Genomic DNA, 20,370 nt, shown 5'->3' on the forward strand with positions numbered 1-20,370 from the left:
ATTTCAGCGATTTTGCAATCATTTAAATAATAAATGCTTTAATAATTTCCCTATTCTTTATTGATTTGTTACTGTTTTTCTCTTCTTCTTTTCTCTTTTTTGTTTTTTAACTAGTCAAATTATTTGCCAGAAAAATTTCAGAAAAGATATTTTGTAATTTCATATTAGTTCTTCCTCTTCAGTCAGTAGCTGCTGCAAAATAGTATTTTCTTATGACAACTACACATCCACAAAGGCTTTATTTCCAAAGTTAACACTTTTAGGGCTCTGTTGCTCTTCAGTAACCTGCTAGCCCACTCAAAATTTAATGTTCTTTAGCAGCAGCCATGTCAAACTATTTCTAACTGAGATGAAGAGGCAGACATGAAAAAAATCTTTGAGGAAGGCATAAAGAAAGTTTAAATAGAAAATAGGGGTCCACAAAATAAATGCTGGGAGCAGGGGGATATCAGTCAGATAGTGACAGCTTCATGTTTGAAATAATGCAAATTAAAAGTTTGATGATATATGTACAAAATACTCCCTGTCCTTCTCTCTTTGTAGGAAAGTGGCATCTCGGGATGAACTGTGAAAGCAGGAATGACTTCTGTCACCACCCCCACAATCATGGATTTGATTACTTTTATGGCCTTCCCGTGACTAATTTTAGAGACTGCAAACTTGGCCAAGGCAGCGTATTTTTAAAAGGGGTTCAGAAAGCCCTTGTCACCCCAATCCAAATCACTGGAATCGCCCTTGTGTCTTTGGCGATAGCGCAGTACATTGGCCTCCTCACAGTACCCTTCCAAGCATTGGGTTACTTCTTGTTAATAATCACAATTTCACTTGTGGTTTTGATTTTTTTCTTCTATCATTTTCGACACCTAAACTGCTTTTTAATGAGGGACCATCAGATTATCCAGCAGCCACTGTCCTATGAGAATCTTACTCAGAGGCTGACAAAAGAAGCCATGCAGTTTATTGGAAGGTAGGTTTCTAACTGTTTTGTAAGTTATTGTTGGCATTTCATAATGACAGTGCATCTGAAAATTAGAAAAAAATGTGAGCTGGTGGGCACAAGGAATATGTCATTATATTTGATCAAATTTTTTTCCTTTAAAAGATGACTGAAGTTAATCTTTTTGGTGGAAATGACTGGTTTCTTTCTATTTGGTATGTAATTAATTTCTCTATAAAAAGTAAATCATTTTTATATACATGCTTCAGAATTTCTTTTTTTTTTAATTTTCAACTTTTTTAGGACTAATTCTTAAGAATTTCATGTAACTTGAAATATGAAAACTTTTTTGTGGTGTGACAATTTTGTGAAAGCACAATGCAGAGTCATAATCCATTACTTTTCTGGAATGGGGAAATGTTCTTCATCATGGAGTTGATACATCCATTAAAAGGCATTCATATGGCAAATTTTTTAAGATACTGGCATTTTAGATGACTCCACTTTTATTATAGTAATTTTGGAAAGATTTGGTTTTCAGAAATTAGGGTGCTAGCTTCTGGACCTGGGACAGAATAACCCCAGGCACAGGGACAGACTGGGAGTGATCTGCTGGAAAGCAGCTCTTTGGAGAAGGACCTAGGGGTCCTGGTGAATAACAAGCTGTCCATGAGCCATCAGTGTGTCCCTGTGGCCAAGAAGGACAATGGTATCCTAGGGGGCATTAGGAAGAGCATTGCCAGCAGGTTGAGGGAGGTGATCCTGCCCCTCTGCTCAGCCCTGGTGAGGTCACATCTGGAGTGCTGTGTCCAGTTCTCAGATCCTGAGGACAGGAGAGACATGGAGCTCCTGGAGCAGGTCCAGCAGAGGGCAGTAAAGTTGATTAAGGGAATGGAGTATCCCTCTTATGAGGAACGGCTGAGGTAGCTGGGCCTGTTCAGCCTCAAGAAGAGAAAACTGAAAGGGGACCTTGTCACCATACATAAGTATCTGAGGTGAGGGTGTCAATAGGATGGAGCCAGGCTCTTCTTGGTGATGCCAAGCAATAGGACAAGAGGCAATGAGCAGAAACTGATGCACAGGAAGTTCTGAGTATGAGGAAGTACGTCTTTACTGTGCTGGGGACAGTGCCCTGGAACAGTTGCCCAAAGAGGTTTTGGAGTCTCCCTCACTGGAGATATTTAAGAACTGTCTGGACATACTCCTGTGCCATATGCTCTGGGATGACCCTGCTTGAACAGGGAGGCTGGACCAGATGATCCCACTGTTGTCCCTTCCAACTTTACCCATTCTGTATTCTGTGATTCTGTGAAACAAATGCAGTGTTTTGAAAACAGTGTTTTTAATAGCCATCACATGGGGCCACCTAAATATTGGATTTCCAAAACCATTGTAAGTCATCGTTCAATTTTGCTAAGTCAGTTACTTTGCCATAATTCTCACCATAGGGGTCTTAATGGGATTAAATCAAAAAAGTATACATTTGTGTATTCTAAAATAGAAATATATTTGAAAAAAAAATACTTAATCAATTTAACTTCTGGAAAAAATACATGTATGTATTTTTCTCCACCACTTTTGACACAGGTTGCAGCATTTTTAAAAATACTAAATCAAATCTAAATCATATTCTAAGATGTAGAATTACTATTATCTTGAATTTCTCTTCTACATCCCTGAATTCTTTAAAGTATGTAGCTCCAGTTACTGTGAATACATGCATATGGTGTCGTTGCTGGATGAAAACATGTACCAAAGAATCTGCGGCTAAATTTTCTAGACTTAATGACTGCACACAGCAGCTGCTTCTAGCTGTTAGCAAGAAAAAATGTTTATCTAAAATCTCGATCTCATGCTGCAATTTTTTGTCATTTCTATCATTATGAATATTTGATGTGGCCATTTCTACACATTCTACTGAAAAAATGGTTTTCATAACAAATTTCCTTAAGTGAGTAAGTCTTCCCAACAATCAACATTCTCATAAGTATTTATAAATGGACTAAACCATCTTTATTTCCTTATGGCAATGGGGATAGATATAAAGATGCCTTCTCAGATACATTGTAACTAAGTTAACAGTGAATAACTTTGTTATTACAAACACACACACGCAGTTGAAAATTGTTGAGAGATTACTTGCTTAGTGACCAAGCATTCGGTGATTTTAAAAGACTCTCAAGTACATTAACTATATGTTGGTATATTCTTGCATTATTTACCAGTATATAAAGTGCCTGTAGTGACAGTGTTTTGGGTATCTATGAATGTTTCACTGATTTCAATGCCATGACAATAAAATGTCTGCCTCAAAATAGGTGAGTTCAAGATGGAAATCAATGGTAGGAAACCAGTAACTCTTTTAACTGTATTAATATGTGTAGTGTGCACAGTGTTATCGTGTAGATTAGTGTTGTTTTTTGCCAGTGTTTAGAGCTGGCAAAATAATGTATCATCTAGGTCAGCATAGCTTTTTTGACCCAGCTGGAGGTAAGTGGCTTCATATCATTTAGGCACTTGGCCCCAAATGTCAGTGTAGTTTTCAGACAACAGTGATGTTAAATTGAATTCCAGGTTAATAGCACATATTTGTGTTTTACAATAAACTTTGTTACAGAAGTGCTGCAATTACAGTGAGAATTATAACCCAGACTCTTCATAAGCAATATTATATTAGAGAATACCCAAACATGTTAAGGTATTGAGAAGCAATTAGGACATTTGAGCAATCTTAACTGTGTCCTTTAATGAACCCACATGCCAAGTATATGACCATAAACCTTACTCCTGGGGCTATGAGTAATTAGATTAATATTCACTGAATTGATCTATCTCATGTATTAGTGTGAGCAACAAAATCAATATTTGCTTTGACACACTAGTTCTGAAATGATAGAGTTCATACCTATAAACTCCAGAGCACCAGTAGACCATTGCTTTTATGACTAATCTATTGACTTTGGCCATTTGTAGGTGAACAGCCACTGAGAGGCAACCAGGTTGCAAAAGTGAGGGGTCATAAGGTTTTTGGAAGTCAGTGCTTGACAGCATTCTTGTCATTCCAGGTCTTTCAGCCCTTTAGCCACGTTTGAACGTTCAATTTGTCATACAGTCTACTTTTCTTTAGATGACACGTTAAGTAGCAAGCTAACTCATGTACACTGGTAATCCTTGTACACAATTATACCAGAGTGCAAACAATCCTGAATTTGAAGAATTCAAGATTTCACATTAACTGGTTCTGAATACACATTTTATCATCAAACTAAAAATCATCAGATATCATGTGTGTTTTAGTTGGTTAAATATTTTTACAATAAATATATGATGAAGCGCCAACCCTCAACAGCACTGGTATTTCCTGTAAAGCTTTTTTTATGCTATATTTATATACAATGTATATTAATATATATATATTAATTTTCCAGTGTTTTATCTATGTAAGTTTAATATACCTATCACCTATATTACCTCTATAAGTTCTTCAGAGTTCAGGTGATGGACTTCCAGACATTCTCTTTTCTAGCTGTTTCTCAGTAATTTTCAGTTTTGTGACTTCTTACCATGTATAAACATCAAATTCTTCAGAAGGAATAGGCAAAGAAGGAGAGGTGGTGGGGTAGACCTTTGTATTAAGGAGTGTTTTGATTATCCAGAGCTTAATGATGGTAGTGATAGATTTGAGTGTTTGTGGGTAAGAATCAGGGGATAGGCCAACAAGGTAGACACCAAGGTGGGAATATGTTATGGACCACCCAGACAGGATGAAGAGGAAGACCAAATATTCTATAAGCATCTGGGAGAAGTCTCACAATTCCTGGCCTTTATTCATGAGGGGGACTTCAGCTTACCAGAGCTGGAAATGCAGTACAGTGGACAGGAAACTGTGTAAGTGCTTCTTGGAGTGTATGGGAAATAACTTCCTGACACAGCTGGTGAGTGAACCCAACTGGCGAGGGGCCCTGCTGAACCCGCTCTCTGTGAACAGAGAAAGAGTGGTGGGTGTTGTGATGGCTGGAAGCTCTTTGGGCACAAGGATGACAAAATGGTAAGAGTTTCTGATTTGTAGCAAAATAAGGAGAGGGGTCTTTAGAACTACTGCCTCGGACTGCTGGATGGCAGACTTGGATTGTGATTCTATATAACTATTAGAATTCGTATTTTTAAAGTCTTGTAATTTCTTCACAGTGTGTAGCTACTTTGGTCTGTTTTTTGGAGAGGTGGTATTGTATTTTATCTTCCTTTGTCCAGTGCATGCATATTGCAATTTTTGTTTGTTCCTCAAGAGACTGAAAAAGACCAAATACAAAATTCACTGCCCAAAAATGGCACAGAAGAATGTATGCAATTGCAAATGTCAGATCTGGTGTGTGAAAACAGGTAGTAATTTAGTTGCTTACCCTAATTGTGAGTGGGCAGGTCAGCTCTGTGTATGTTAATTCTAATGCTCTTTTGGTATTACAGTGTATTTGAAAGTCAAATGGATGCTAATTATTTCATGTTAAATTCAATGTGGTTGTCACTCATACATCTTCAGCATGCCCTTCAATGACCAGCTGCACAGAAAATCCAATTTTGCAAAATGCCAGAGTCCGGTTTCTAAGGTATCAGAAATTAACAACACAAAAGTACCATCCGTGATACAGAATACCTCTCTGACAAATTTCTATAGCTGATCACAATTAATAAAATTTTCACAATGTCTAATGAAATCTACTTTCTGGAAAACAGTATTTAAATACAAACATGATTATATTTAAAAGCTGTGGTGAAGGTGAATTTGAAGAATTTTCTTGCCTAGTTTTACCAGTAATAGATTACATAAGCATAATTTTCAAAATTTTATGATAACAGTTAATAAATTGTAAATTTTCTCTTTATCTATTCTATTTTAGTCCTTGAAACACTGTTGCAACACCTATTCAAATTTTTTTGTTATCTACTCTAGGAGACTGTGATTTAGAGTTTTTCCGTATATCACTAAGTCTTAAGATCTAGCAGTTGTCATGTTGTACTGGAGTTAGAGTTCTGAAATCAACTGTTTTTATGAATCCTACAAGAATGTTCCTTATAGCTTACAGCAAAATAAAAATTATAGAGAAAAGTTTGCATATCTCTGTATATATATAATGTATATATGCACATATATTAAAAAGTGTAGTAACTTGGATCTTCATGCCTTTTCTCTCAGACCTCTGATTGTGCCTTTTGAACAAGAAAATAGGAAAAAGGTGTGAGTTCATGCAGGGCTTTACTAAATCTTTAGATCATTTGAGAATGATTAGGGACCTCACTAGTTCTCCAATGAGTGGCAGACTGAATTGACAGTGGTACACTTCTAAAACAGAAGTAGAACTGTATACTGGACTCCAAAGTTTCAAGGATGAGAGGGTTCAGTAATGAGTATAATTTGTACTAGATGAGAAATTTCCTTTTTTTCTCCATGCTTACAAAAATGTTCTTTAGGAGGGGGAGAAAAAAGGTTATATAGAAAGGAAATAGAAACATGTGAGTTGTTTACCTTAAGCATTTAAAAGAAGCAATGAAGGCATGAAATTGGAGAGGCAGAAGTGTCTTGTATATTGGCATGGAAGAATTATTTCAAAAATGCAGATATAGTAGTAACAAATCTTACTTTTAATATCTACTAGAAAGAATCAGATTTTCTATATATTTACATTTTCCCGCCTCTCTCTGTTGCATTTTCAACACCTGGTTCTGATAAGTTACTCCCAGGTGGTCTGGAGTTCTCTTTCTGATATTGAAAATAATTGAAAATACAACACCTGTGTTTGAAGGTGTGTTTTTTTAAGAGCAGGGCAGAAACATTAATTCATGGATTCATTCAGACTAACAAGAATTTTAGCATGGTTAGCAGTTGAAACAAAACAAAATCCAGCATGTAGAACAAAGTCCTGCTTTGATACAAGTAAGCCAAAAGTTGGCTTTTCCTCCTGGAGGAACAAGAAGGTTTAATGACATGCGTTCAGCCAGTCCTAGCACAAAGAGCACTGTCTTACTGGTGATCTAATCTGGCATCCATGGGGGAAAAGCACTAATGAATTTACCCACTTGGGGGGAAACTGAATAAGAACTTTTTTAGTAAAAGGAAAATCACAGGAAAGGAAATGTTATGTTTCCATCTGCTTGTGTTGACACACTGTTGCTTCATCTAGAGTACTGTTTCTAGGTGTGCAGTGCTCAGCACAAGAAAGATGTGGACCTCTTAGAGTGGATCCTGAGGAGGGTCAAGGAGGTGATGAGTGGGATGAAACTCCTTTCCTGAGAGGACAGGCTGAAAATACTGAGGTTGTTCAGCATGGAGGAGGCTCAAGAGAGACCTCACTGCAGCCTTACAGTACCTTAAGGGGGCTTATAAAAGGAGGGAGAGGGACTTTTTGTAAGGATAGATAGTGACAGGTGATAGTTTTAAACTGAAAGGGGGCAGGTTTAGACTAGGTATTATGACGAAATTCTTCACTCAGAGGGTGATGAAGCACTGGGACAGGTAGAACAGTTGTGGATGCCCCATCCCTGGAAGTGTTCAAGGATTACCTGCTGGTCATGGTGGTTTTGGTGAAGCTCGGGATACAGTTGGCTTTATGGGCTGCAAGCACATATTTTGCCAGCTAATGTAGAGTTTCTTGTCAACCGACACCCCAAGTCCTTCTCAGGTCTGCTCTCAATCCATTCTTCATCCAGCCTGCATTTGTGCTTGGGATTGACATGACTCAGGTGCAGGCCTTTGCACTTGGACTTGTTGGACTTCATTAAATTCTCATGGGCCAAACTCTCGAGCTTGTCCGGGTGCCTCTGGGTGGTGTCTCTTCCCTGCAATGTGTCAGCTGCACCACATCGGTCCACAGAAAAGCAAACAACTGCCCAAGGAGTTTTCAAAGCATCGAGCATTTGGAGCAGATTTTCAGGAAAAAAGTTAAAAGACTTGTGTTTGAAGCACAGTCAGATTAGTTTTAATTGCTCTTTCACTTTAAAGCTGTGTTTTACAGCTCAAGCCTGAGCTGAATCCTTAAGTAGTATAAAGACACCTCACAATAAAAAAGACGAACCCGGTACTTTGCAATGCAGAGGAGTCACAAGCATGATGCTTTAAGATGTTTTCAAGATCCATTAAAAACACCCTGAAGAATATCTTATGTCAGATGTATGTAATCTCTCTAGCTACTTGATAAATTGAAAAAAGCTGTGTGACTCATGTGAGGATAAAAGATCTCAAATCTTTTGAAACGGAGATTCTCTGTGTTTGGGCTGTGTAAAAGATAGTGGGAATACATTTTTGAAAGAGCTGTTTATTGAAGTGGTTTAGGAGTTAAGCTGTTACTGTCAAATTTCTCTCCTGCCTACTAGCTGGTATTGTCATTCCATCTTCAAGGTCAGAGTAAAGGTATTCAGTTATGATTCTCCTCATAGAGTTTTGGCAGGAGATAAATAGCTGTCTCTGATCTTTTAAAGGATATTAATAGGTGAGACACTTCTATACCTGACAGCAAGCTGTCAATCAAAATCTGTCAATTTTAGTTGGAAAAAAGAGAATGATGTAGTGCCCTTCCATATCAATCATTGATTTGATGACTCTTCATGAAAGTTAGATCTTTGTGTGAGCTCAACAAACAACAAACAAAACAAACTACAAAAAACTTGAGTCATTACGTCTTGAAAATAGCATTTGTAGTGGAGACTATTGATACTCACTCTTAGCAAAACAGGTAGGCAGTTATGAGAATGCAGTATCTCTATGGCATTAGAACAAGGAAGTTTGCATGAAAACTAGCTTTTGCTTGCAGTATTGAAAGTATAAAATAAGTTATTGTGGTGTGTCCTGGTTTGAGATGAAATGAACATCCTCTGATAGAAGGCAGGTTACAGCCATCCCTCTACCACCCAAGTTCAGAAAGAATTTTCCTCAGGGGAAAATGAAAAAAACCCTATTTATTTAACAAGCAAAAGTGCACACAGGCACGGGAAAAAAAGGATAATGCTAAATAATGAAACCTCTCACTATGGAGAGAACCTGGGTAGATTTCAGTCTTTTGTGGGTGTGGCTTTCTCCTCTCCGGAGCTGGGGTTTGGTGTGGGTCCCTCCAGGCCTCGGTGGAAAGGCCTCCCAGGGAAGTTCTGATGTTCTGGTGTTCTGAACAGTTCCAGAAGAGAAGAAGAAGAAGCCAAAGTCCCAGGGCTCCATACTTTAGCTAATGAACAAGAAACAAGCTAAAAAGCAAAAGGAATGAAACTCTCTTCCCTGCTGCAGAAGTGGAGGTGCTGGGCAGGAGAAGCCAGTGAGCTTATCTGTGTTTTGAACACAGCGCCAAACGAATTCCACTGGCTCTCCCTGCTCTCCCTTAGCTAGCTTTAAAGGCATAGAGAGGCAAAGGATTCATGTCTGGACATAGAGCAGACGATAGGGGATACACATCATAAAGTCACCCCAAGACATGGTGTTTTATCTAGAACTTGTATATTAATCTCAACTCAGTGAACTGTGTTTAAGGAAAAAGTCAACAGATACAACAGATAATCCCAGGCATTAAAAAATTGTAAGTTTAAACCAAAAATCATCTGCCTTGCAGTAAAGTTCTCTAATGAAAGGTCAGTATTACATTTGTATATATATTAAATATGTAACTTTTAAGTATATATCTTTTATTTTACTTCAATTGGTGGTATTTGCAGCCTTTTTAATTGACTCAGGAATCTCCTATTATTTGTTCCTAAAACTGTGAAAAGTTCTCACATGTATGACTTTTCAAATAGAAACAAACAACTTTGTGGGAAGTGGTTTTTTATGAAAAACATTGTCTTAAATTTTTTTGGATCAGTATTTTTTATTAGTAAGGTAATACAGGATAAATGCATAAATATTTGTAAGAGAATTAAAATATTTTTTACCCATTTTCCACATGAAGAAAGTTGTATTTATTCTGGGTTTCTTAAAAAAAAAAAAGAAATTTTTTGTGAAGAAAAATTCCCCACCAGAAACACACTCATCAAGTGAGTAATATGGATAAAAATTTCCTATTTTGTATTTATGTACTACTGTAGATGCCAGGAGAAAAAAACTTTAACCATGCAACTTGAGCAAAAACAGATCCAACCACGGAGGGAGGAAAAATGGATCATAAATATACTAGATTAAATGTAATTATTTTTCTTTGAGAGGAGAGTATCGATATCAGATGAATCTCTTTTACTAAAAGACTTTGTTTTCAAGTTCTAAAGGTTAGAATTTTTTTGTTAATTTTAAAGAAATGTTTTTTATGAGCTTGCCTGTATTGTGCCTCCCCTCTTTAAAGTGTGGATGGATCAACTGCTTGAGGAAATATATAGTCTCCCTTTGATGTTGACATGAATCACAGGTATTATCCACCACAGTTTGCTGAGGGAAAATATGATAAATAAAACTAAAAATAGTCTATAATTAGCTGTGTGCTTTAAGGTGAGATCCAGACAAGTTTTTTGGGTAGTGCTTTTGTGGTTCAGCTGATATTTACAATATGCATAATGCACTGCAAATGCTGTTAGAGCATATAGCAGTAAATTTGGCTAGTACGGCACAATTTTAAATAAAGTACTATAAATAATGCATAAGGAGAAGTACTTGTTTGAGCTGTGCTTTCACAGCCTGCTGGAACTGATCATAAATACTGTGTTGACAGATCACATGAACAGCAAAATTTACTGAGAGTCTACTTATTGCACTCTTTCTTCTGTATCTGTTTAGGAAATAGAAGACAATGGAAACTGTTCATTACCTTGAGAAGAAAAATTTTAAATCAGTATATACTTTGAGGTTATGTACAGTCACATGCATACACACACAGAGCTTTAAAAGAGCAGAGATTTGGTCATATACACTTAGTCCAGCATAAAGACCCAGGTCTTCATAATAGTGCAGTTGATCAGCTTCCACGGGACTTTGTGAGGAAGGACGTTGTGTTTCATGTAGATATTTAGTTCTGAGGGTATGTTTTTGAAGAGCAGTTGTATTCAGATTTTTAAATATATACTTGTAAAATGAAGAGGGGTGTTTGTATTCAGAAACTGCTAGATTCCTGCCTTTAAACAAGTCTTCTTTCAATATATATAGCAAATAATAATTATCTAGATTTTGTCACTTCTTTTTGCTTTCATTTCAGTAAAAGAATGGCATTTATACTGTGCGTATGATTGTTCAGAATTACCCTGTAATCAATTACACTATTCCTTTTCACCTTTTTTTTGGTGTTTGTTTGTTTATGGGGGGACAGGGAACCTTTTTTTTTTTTAACTCTACTGTAGAAAGATTTATTTGTAGAAATTTTATTATAGAATATGCTAAGGATTTGTGGGTTTGGTTTGTTTTGTTTTCCAGGAACACTGATGCACCATTTCTTCTTGTCCTGTCTTATCTTCATGTCCATACTGCTTTATATGCTTCAGAAAATTTCAAAGGAAAGAGCAAGCATGGTTTATATGGTGATGCAGTGGAGGAAATGGACTGGAGTGTAGGTATGTTACATTTGCTTCTAATAGCAGTGGAGGGAATTCATGATGGCTTGTGCTCATGTTCACCAAATTCAGACCAGCAATTTGTGTCTACAGTATATCTGTCATACTTGTCCTTTATACTTAGGGAAAGAAACAGTCATTTAGAAAGCACAATAATCTGAGCTTTTGCAATACCTACTTTATTGCCAAATCTATTGTGTCCTACAAAAGCCCATTCCCTTCTTTGACTGTGAAGGTGGTCTATACAGCATGGACTTGGCAGAGGTGTGGACATTTACCTGTGGACTTTTGAAGTTGGTAGTTAAATCCAACCCTCTGAGCTTCTGGGTGCATCTGGCCTGTTCAAACTATCCTTATAAAACAACATATTAATTCAAAAAGTTACCATATGATATCAGTATCAAAATATTTTCAAATGAAGTGACATAATATGCACTGTTGGCAAAACTAATTTTCTAATTATTTCAGTGAGTTCTCTGAATTGCTGAAATCACTAAGGTGAGGTCCACTTCTATTTATGAAAAATATTCAAAACCAATGAATTTGCCTGTCAGCGCCTTCCATTCTCTCTGAGGTTGGAATGCAATTGGTCCCTACATCTTTCAACAGGCTTCCTGTATCTCTAGATGTATTAAAGTGTTTCTTTGATTCCAGGGATAATCACCTGTGAAAACAAGTAACAAGTTCATATTTGTAAACAATCATATTGATAAAAGCAGTATTATAATAGGTAAAGATGACTTTACCGTCCTCCTTCCTGTATACCCCAAGTTATTCTCTTCCCAATACAAGTCAGTAAAAATTAGCTTTCTTGAAGAAAACTTTCTGACTAAGTTGCTGTAAACAGATATTTAACTTTGGTGCATACATAAATTATGCTAGCATGTACAGTTAGACATGTATTTCTTTGCATATTTTGTATCAAGAAGTCTAGTTGCAGAAACAGTGGGCAAAAGGCAGCACAGCATACTTAGTGATTTGTAATGTACTTATTGCAGTATTTGCAGGAATGGGGAAAACCTTTATGGGAAACTGTGATGTGCTTAGGAAGGGTTTTCAATGTAGGAGGTAACAGAACAATATTCTTTTGTACATCAGGTTTTGTAAAGAGAGCAGGTTTTATTCCAGTTCTGTCAACCCGCAATCCTTACTTCTATCAGTGGCCACCAGCATTTGAGTACTTGCACTAGATAAAAGAATGTGTGTGTTATCATTTCTGTTTGCATCCACATTGTAGCAATCTACTGAGTATTAGCTGGTTTTACTGTCTGTGTTTGATTTTACTGTTCCTTTTTTTCTGCTGTGCAATATTTAGGTTATTCCAGCCTAATTGGTTATTTGCTTTTGCCATTACATTTTTCTGTTTCCTTGCTGCCCCAGAGAGTGCCTCTAGGGCTTAAACAGCAAGTTGGAAAGCAGGGTACCTGACATGTTGCTGTTTCAGGCTATTTAGTGATGCAGAGATGGTAACAGATTGAAAACCACTGCTCTTTTCTAGAATGACCACAGGCTCTTAGGAGGTGTGTCAAATAAACCAAACTGTAGGACAGAAGCATGGTATTTTAAAAGCTGGAATAAATCAGTGATACAAATTTAATTGTGATAATATAGGAATTTAGCACAAACTTAGAGGAGATACACAACATTCCTCGTGTATTGTCCTTTCCTGTTCATTACAGGAGCATCAAGGACAGTAGGGCTAGCTTAATCCGGAAACAGATTCACAACTGTCATTTACTAGTAAAAAAGTAACAAATTATTTTTCAGTTGGGATCTGGTTACTCAGTTTTGCTTATGTCTTGTAAGATCTCACTGATGAGAGATGGCATATTTGCTCCAGGAGGTAGAAGATGTGTTTAGTTTCTGTGCTACTTTTTCCTCCACTATTAGCCTGATGAAAAAAAGTTACGGCTGTTATTTCCAAATGAATCTCAAGGAATAATATAGCTTTTCTCTTTTTTTCAGTTGAAGGGAGTACTTATTTCCATTAACCTCCACTGAAAATTCCAGTCTTAATGCATCAGCTATGTCAGAGAAAGTAGATTGATTCACTGTACTGCTGATGTCAGTAACCAGTATGTTCTTGCAAATGCCTCTGAAGATGTTACAGTAGAAAAGTTAAAAAAAAAATGGTCTAGAAAAGATGAAAAAGATGTAAGATTTTCAGAAATGGAGGTTTTGTCATTCACTTGACAGAAATTACTATTTATGCATAGATGAGTGTAACTTGCAAAAGCAATAAGAACAAAATAGCACAAATATAACAATATGCTGCAAGACTTTCCAAGAAAAGACAACACAGCATATGAAGAAAAAAATGAGTGCATAGAAAATTACATTATAGAACAACATCAGAAATCTTTGACCTTTGGTAGGAAAAATACACTAGCTTTAACTCAGTTCTGAAAGAAATTTACAGTGTGTTTTGTGCTGACTGAAACATTTTGTGGAAGACCTTTGTGGATGGCTTAAAAAAAAAGAGTAGAAAAGAGTAGAAGTTGCAAGCAGAAGTTAGGACTGCCAGGTAGCTGTGATGAAAAAGATGTAAAGATTGAAGAATGAAATGCAACTGAAATATTTTTCCTCATTTGAGAGATCAGATGGAATCAGAAACACTTTAAGTGCCATTTTCAAGAGAGAAAGCAAAAGTTTTTCTCTTAAGATGGAAAAGTCCATTCAAGACTCAGAATTATAAATGTGAAACAATTCCATTTTCATTTGTTTATTTATTGAGAATCAATACCAATCATGCTAGGAGGAGAAAAGCCCAAAAGACACATGAATAAAATACTTCTTTGAATATTTCATGTTTGCGACTTGTTAAACCAATGCTGAAGAGTATTATTGCAATCCATGTCAAAAATCCAAAATACATAGCCTCTTGATAAGGTTTGGGACCATGTATGTCTATTGCTTTTGCAAACTGATGTGTGTGTATAACAGAATTCAATGTTGAAAGCATTCACAGTTATAATGTCACTGCATGTGACATGCCTTAGAGAATTATTCTCTGGCTAATAACATTAATTTTTCTTTCAATGTAGGTTAAGCACCTTATTAATGCTGTTAATTATAGCTCATATGAGAGCAGATGAAATAATCTTACAGTCTAAAAATGGAAAAAGAAATGATGAATGAATCGATGAATGCACTATCATCCTTTTCTTCCTTCCTCTATTCCCTTTTTTCATTCCTTCATTCCTGATTGAGTATAGGAAGAAAAATGGATATGTTCAGAAATTGTTTTTGATGTAAATTGCATTACACTAATTTAATCCAAACAGAGCACTGCAAAGAGTTTTGGAGCCCCCTGTAGACTTGCATACAAGCTGTGTGAAGACACACTAATCCAACACCACTTTTACAAATGGCTGTTTATTGTTCTGTTAGCAGTAGCAGAACTACATATCAGGTCTTCTTCCTTTGTAGGATAATCACAACTGAAAGGTTTAGATGTAAAAAAGTCTCAGAAATTTTAGTCTGGCACAGGCTAGGTAACTGTAAAGTGGGGGCCTTGTCTGGATATCTTTATTATATGAATACCCTGAAAGCTGAAAAAACATAACTGCCTCTCTACCATGATCTTTTGACCTGTCTTAGGATCAAGTTAATATTACAAGAAAATATTGCAGTCATCCAATGGGAAAGGAAAGGAAAGGAAAGGAAAGGAAAGGAAAGGAAAGGAAAGGAAAGGAAAGGAAAGGAAAGGAAAGGAAAGGAAAGGAAAGGAAAGGAAAGGAAAGGAAAGGAAAGGAAAGGAAAGGAAAGGAAAGGAAAGGAAAGGAAAGGAAAGGAAAGGAAAGGAAAGGAAAGGAAAGGAAAGGAAAGGAAAGGAAAGGAAAGGAAAGGAAAGGAAAGGAAAGGAAAGGAAAGGAAAGGAAAGGAAAGGAAAGGAAAGGAAAGGAAAGGAAAGGAAAGGAAAGGAATCCCAAAGAATCTTACATGTAAAGTTTATTTGAAATATCTTAGAAGGTTTTATAGAAATTTATAGGAAGGGTATAGTTCAATATGTTCCCAGTACCAGAGGGATAGAGAGCTACTGACCAATGTCCAGCAAAGGGTTACGAGACTAGAGCATTTTTTAAGAGAAAAAGCTGGGAGAGCTGGGACTGAAGCCCTATTCAGCCTGGTGAAGAGAGTATCCTCTTAACCTATATAAATACCTGAAGGGAGGGTGCAAAGAGGATGGACGCAGGATCTTTGCATTGGTGCCCAGTGGCAAGAAGAAATGGGCAAAAACTGAAACATGCGAGGTTTCCTCTGAACATCAGGGCAAACTTTTCTACTCTGAGGATGATCACACACTAACACAGGTTGCCATAGAGGTGGTGGAGTCTGGAGATGGTCCAGGGCTCCAAGTAGCCCTGTTTAAGCAGCAGGCTTGGGCAAGGTAACCTCCAGAGGTCCCTTCCAACATCAGTTATTCTGTGAGATGCTGGAGAAAACAAAAAAAGCTGTTCAACAAAGTCAAATCATATTTGAAACAAAATCAAATACAACCTTTAAAAGTCAGTGTAGAAGAACAAAGGAACTCTGAAGCAAACAGAAGCAAGATACTGTCATGACACTCTCCTCCTCTTCTCTAGTGTGACCCCACCTGGAGTAATGCATCCAGGTCTGGAGGAGAGCCGCAGAAATGGTCAGAGGTCTGGAAACATTCTCCTCTGAAGAAAGGCTGAAAGAGCTGAGGTTCTTTAGCTTGGGGAGCTGAGATTGTTTAGCCTGGGGAAGGAAAGGCTTCAGGGAGATGTTATTGGTGCCTTTCAGTGTATAAAGAGGGGCTATAAAAAAGGTGGACTTGTTGCCATTGCCTATATTGACAAGACAAGGGGCAAGGGTTTTAAACTGGAAGAGGGCAGGTTTAGGTTAGCTATTCGAAAGTAATTGTTTGTGATGAGGTCAATGAGACACTGGGGGGTTGCACAGAGAAGCTGTGGATGCCCCATCACTGGCAGTGTTCAGGGTCAGGTTGTACAGGGCTCTGAACAATGTGGCAGGGATGTTGGACTAGATGATCTTTGAAGGTCCCTTCTAACCCAAACCATTTTGTGATTCTGTATTACTATAGTGATTGACAAATTTTGAGGATGCTAATGACATCTTAAATGGATTTTCCTCATAAGGAAATAACAACCCATAACCTTTTTTTCTAACTAGAAGTAACTGTAATTAAACCTTAGATATCTGAGGAAATTGAACCTTACATGAGGAACATTTATGACTTACTGAAGCATTTGCAATACTCTGCAACATGACTCTCTGGGGCAATATGTGGCCTATTCTAAAATGCAGCAGGGCAGGTGTAAAGTATACTTCACTGAGGAAGGCCAGCTGGGGTACAGTCCAGGAGGACTAACTGAAATACCACTTTTCACACTGTTTTTCTTTGATTCCTCTGTTATCATGATTAAGAATTGGCTATAAATATGTATCTTCACATAGCACTTTCAAAGGGGAAGAGAAGGGCAGAAGCTCCACCAAGCCAACTCTAGACTTTAGTGAAAAACATCTAATTTATTTATTCCCTAATGAGATTTCCTAGTGTTGTAAAAGAGATTATATCAATAATATGTGCAGGATTAAGCTGTGGCTCCTAATCTCTATATCACCCAATTGTGAGATGATGAAAACTAAATTCTTACATACCTTTTATCTGATGAATTTGTGCCTGTTTAAATAGTTAATATGCTAAATATGTGAACTTGATCACATCCTCTACTTTTAATCTTTCTCCTACTCTGGAATGATGTGAATCAATGGTCTAAGTGAAAACCATTCCAATTTAATATAAACTATTTTTAATGACCCCTGTGGCATCTTTCTCTGTTTTGGTAATAGATGTACCACCACTTCATTAATAGATAGAAAGAATGCTTTCAGAAAAAAAACAAATATTACTTTGGAAAATGTAATATATTTAGGAGACTGAAAACTGAACTATGTCCAAAAGACTCATAGGAATTCTTTCTCTGATGGAAGTAACACAGTCTAATGCATTCACAAAGCAAAGAGAAAAAGAAGTAATGTTTTTCTCTTTTTAAAGTAATTGTTTTAAACTTACAAGCCTTTAAGCTCTTAAAGCTGACTTATTATTTTTAATTACAAAGTAATTAAAATTTAATTTTAATATTTATTTCAATCTATTCTGGCCTGAACTTACATTCCTACAGTTTGGATGTTTGGGGTTTTTTGGGGGTTTTGTGGAGTTTTTTAATGTTCTTTCCAATCCTGAACAGTAACTATAGTCCTTCTGGTAAACAGCATAGTATTATTAAATTTCATCAGAAATAAATATTTCTTCTTTTACATATAATTGTTAGTGGTTGTTATTTTGAATTCTCACATCTTTTGTATACTTTGAACCTCTATGTAAAACCCTATTCTATAAGGAACAACCTAAAAATGTGCCATGAATCTTCTGAGAATTCTGAATTATATTAAAAATCAAAATAATCATTATTTATAATATGAGTGGGAATAAAGGAATAAATTCATATTGCTTTGACAAAAAAATGAGTGACCTATCCTTAATTTTTTTTTTCTCAAGAAAAAATCCTGTACACTGAGATAAGTCTAATTTATCATGGCTTTTCACCTCATGTAGTCATTTGTAACAGTGCAACATCGATTTAAAAGATAAGCAAAGGAGAATGATGCTACATGATCAGAAGCAGCAGATAAGAACTGATCTTATCCAGCTACTATGAATGTGACATAATGTTGGCTGAGCCTGAAAACTTAAAGATAAAACTAAAAATCTGAAAATGGATGCCTGATGCTGATGGTGCATTCCTTGACCTTGCTTTTCTGAATGTATACTGGTATACATCTCAAATCTATAAGGTTTAATGTAGGTTGATTTTATTATCATAAAAGATGTTCAGCCAGCACCTCTGAGGAAGAAGGTATTCAGCCAATACAGGTACTCTGTGACTAGGATAAAATTTTCCCACTCCGTCTTGCCATTCTGCTCTTATCCTAGCATTAAGACTGTTTCTTCAGCTAAGACAGTAGTTAAGCTCTTGAAGCACATTCACTCATTAGGTCACATCTGGGAAAATTGTCAATATGGGTGCAGATTAAAGACATTTGTGGTTCTGCCTTTTATGATATGGATGCTTTCCAGTTGCAATCTGTTCTAAAACCCAAACCCATTTCATATGTCACTAAGCAGCAATGACTTTCAGTCACTACTGCATGGGACCAAATTTAAGAAGTGACTAGGTGATGAAAGACTCCCATTTCCACTGATAAGCCTCCTGATCTACCTAATCCTCCTTAAGTACAGTTTCCTCTTTCTATATCACATCTTTGTATACAGCAAAGCTCCTTCCCAGAACATTATTTACAAGATTACAAGGCACACCTTAAGCAGCCATTTCTGTAGCACTTCTTAATCAGTCATGTTCAAATAATGCCTTACTACTCCATGGTGGAAAAATTCAGTGTAATGCAGTTTGTGCTAGTAGTGCTGTGTGGTTCAAAATTTGGTGCCAGCTTCTGAAGAGGTTTCATTTGCATCTGATATTGCAGAAGTTAAATTTTCAGGACAAGATGTGGTAGTGCATTGTGCATTTTTTTTTTTTACAAAAACGTAATCATGTAATGTTCAAAAATGTAAAGGCTTTCTGTAAATTATGAAGCTCTTAAAATTTGCTCTAATACAAAACCAGTAAAATAACATTGTGTTAGATCAAAACGCTGTAATTGGTGAAAAAAAAAATTAGCATTACTCTTAGACAAGCTAATTTCCATTAGGAAGAGAAAGCTCAAAGCTTGCTTTAGATAAACTAGAAATAAGAAAATCCTGATGACTCCAAGCAATGAGGATGAATCCAAGCAAGGAGGATAGGAAGTTCTGTAATGAAATGTGCTATCAACCTTTTGTTTAACCTTTCCCTCTGAGGTTTAATTTTACATATAAATGGTATGGTTGGATTTTGCTCCTTGCTTAAGGTGGGTAAGGAAAACCATTATCAGTGGGATAAAGAACACAGCAGAGATTTAAGCCAAAACTGACCTACAGGAACACAGTGATTTCTATGAATACTCAGATGAAGGTTGCAATGAGGAAACAGAATGGGGCTAACTTTATTCAAATAGATAGTAGATAATCTCCAAAATACAGACTGGAAAAACAATTTTAAGGAAGAAGGTAAAGGTTTTGCACGTCGAGTGCCTCTGCATAGCAACCTTTTTAGCACAGATACCATGAAGCTTTCAAGAAAAATTACATTTGCACTGTCCTAGAAAAACTCCACAGGAATTTAGTAAGTCAGTTATCCAGAACAAGGGATCAGGATGATAGACTTTATTCGCTTTGGTGAAAGTGTTACTGTTGTCAACCTTTAACCTTCAGCCCTGAGTTAGGAACATGACTTTTGCCATCATTTTTCTTCAATAGTTGGACACTGAAAACATCTCTGTGTAGATATTTATAGAGCTTGTAATCATGGTTTTACAAAGAATGTGACTGTGCTAGTAGGAGAAGGATGTTGCCAGTAGTTGTTGCATGTCTATGAAAGAAGCCTAAACATGAAACTAAGGAACAGAGAAACTGAAAATGTCAAGGACTTTTAATCTGGGTGTTTAAAACTTCTCATCCACGCCTCTTCCTTGTACCTTCAGATAGTTTTGTAGTGGATTACCCAATACCTTAACATAGCTGATACAGCCCATAAATGCATACCAACATGCAGAAGGCACAAGTGAACATTGTAAGACTGTGAAATCAAGTACTCAAAGATAGAAAGAAATCAATCTCCCTATGTTTGTGTCTTATGGTACAGTTTTTTAGCATATGTTTACATGCCACTTCTTTTCCCACTGGAATCCTATCTCCTTGTCACTGAATGCCTTCTTAATGAGCAGCTTCTCAACACTAGGTGTATTCCTCATTGTTCAATATGAATTCTCATGTTTTATTTAAC

At 36.6% G+C, this 20,370-nt stretch overlaps 1 protein-coding gene across 8 annotated transcripts in view; it reads left to right on the top strand.

Annotated features, from left to right (window-relative positions):
* STS (steroid sulfatase) overlaps positions 1-20,370 on the top strand; it is a 112,961-nt gene that overhangs the window by 35,082 nt on the left and 57,509 nt on the right. For all 8 annotated transcript variants that reach the window (XM_039550141.1, XM_010394361.4, XM_010394362.4 and 5 more), the window contains 2 exons: positions 544-967; positions 11,304-11,440. In XM_039550141.1, the coding sequence (XP_039406075.1) occupies positions 544-967; positions 11,304-11,440 (561 nt within the window). The remainder of the gene's footprint in view (positions 1-543; positions 968-11,303; positions 11,441-20,370) is intronic.

This window comes from Corvus cornix, chromosome 1 (genome assembly GCF_000738735.6).
Source record: "Corvus cornix cornix isolate S_Up_H32 chromosome 1, ASM73873v5, whole genome shotgun sequence".
NCBI lineage: Eukaryota > Metazoa > Chordata > Aves > Passeriformes > Corvidae > Corvus > Corvus cornix.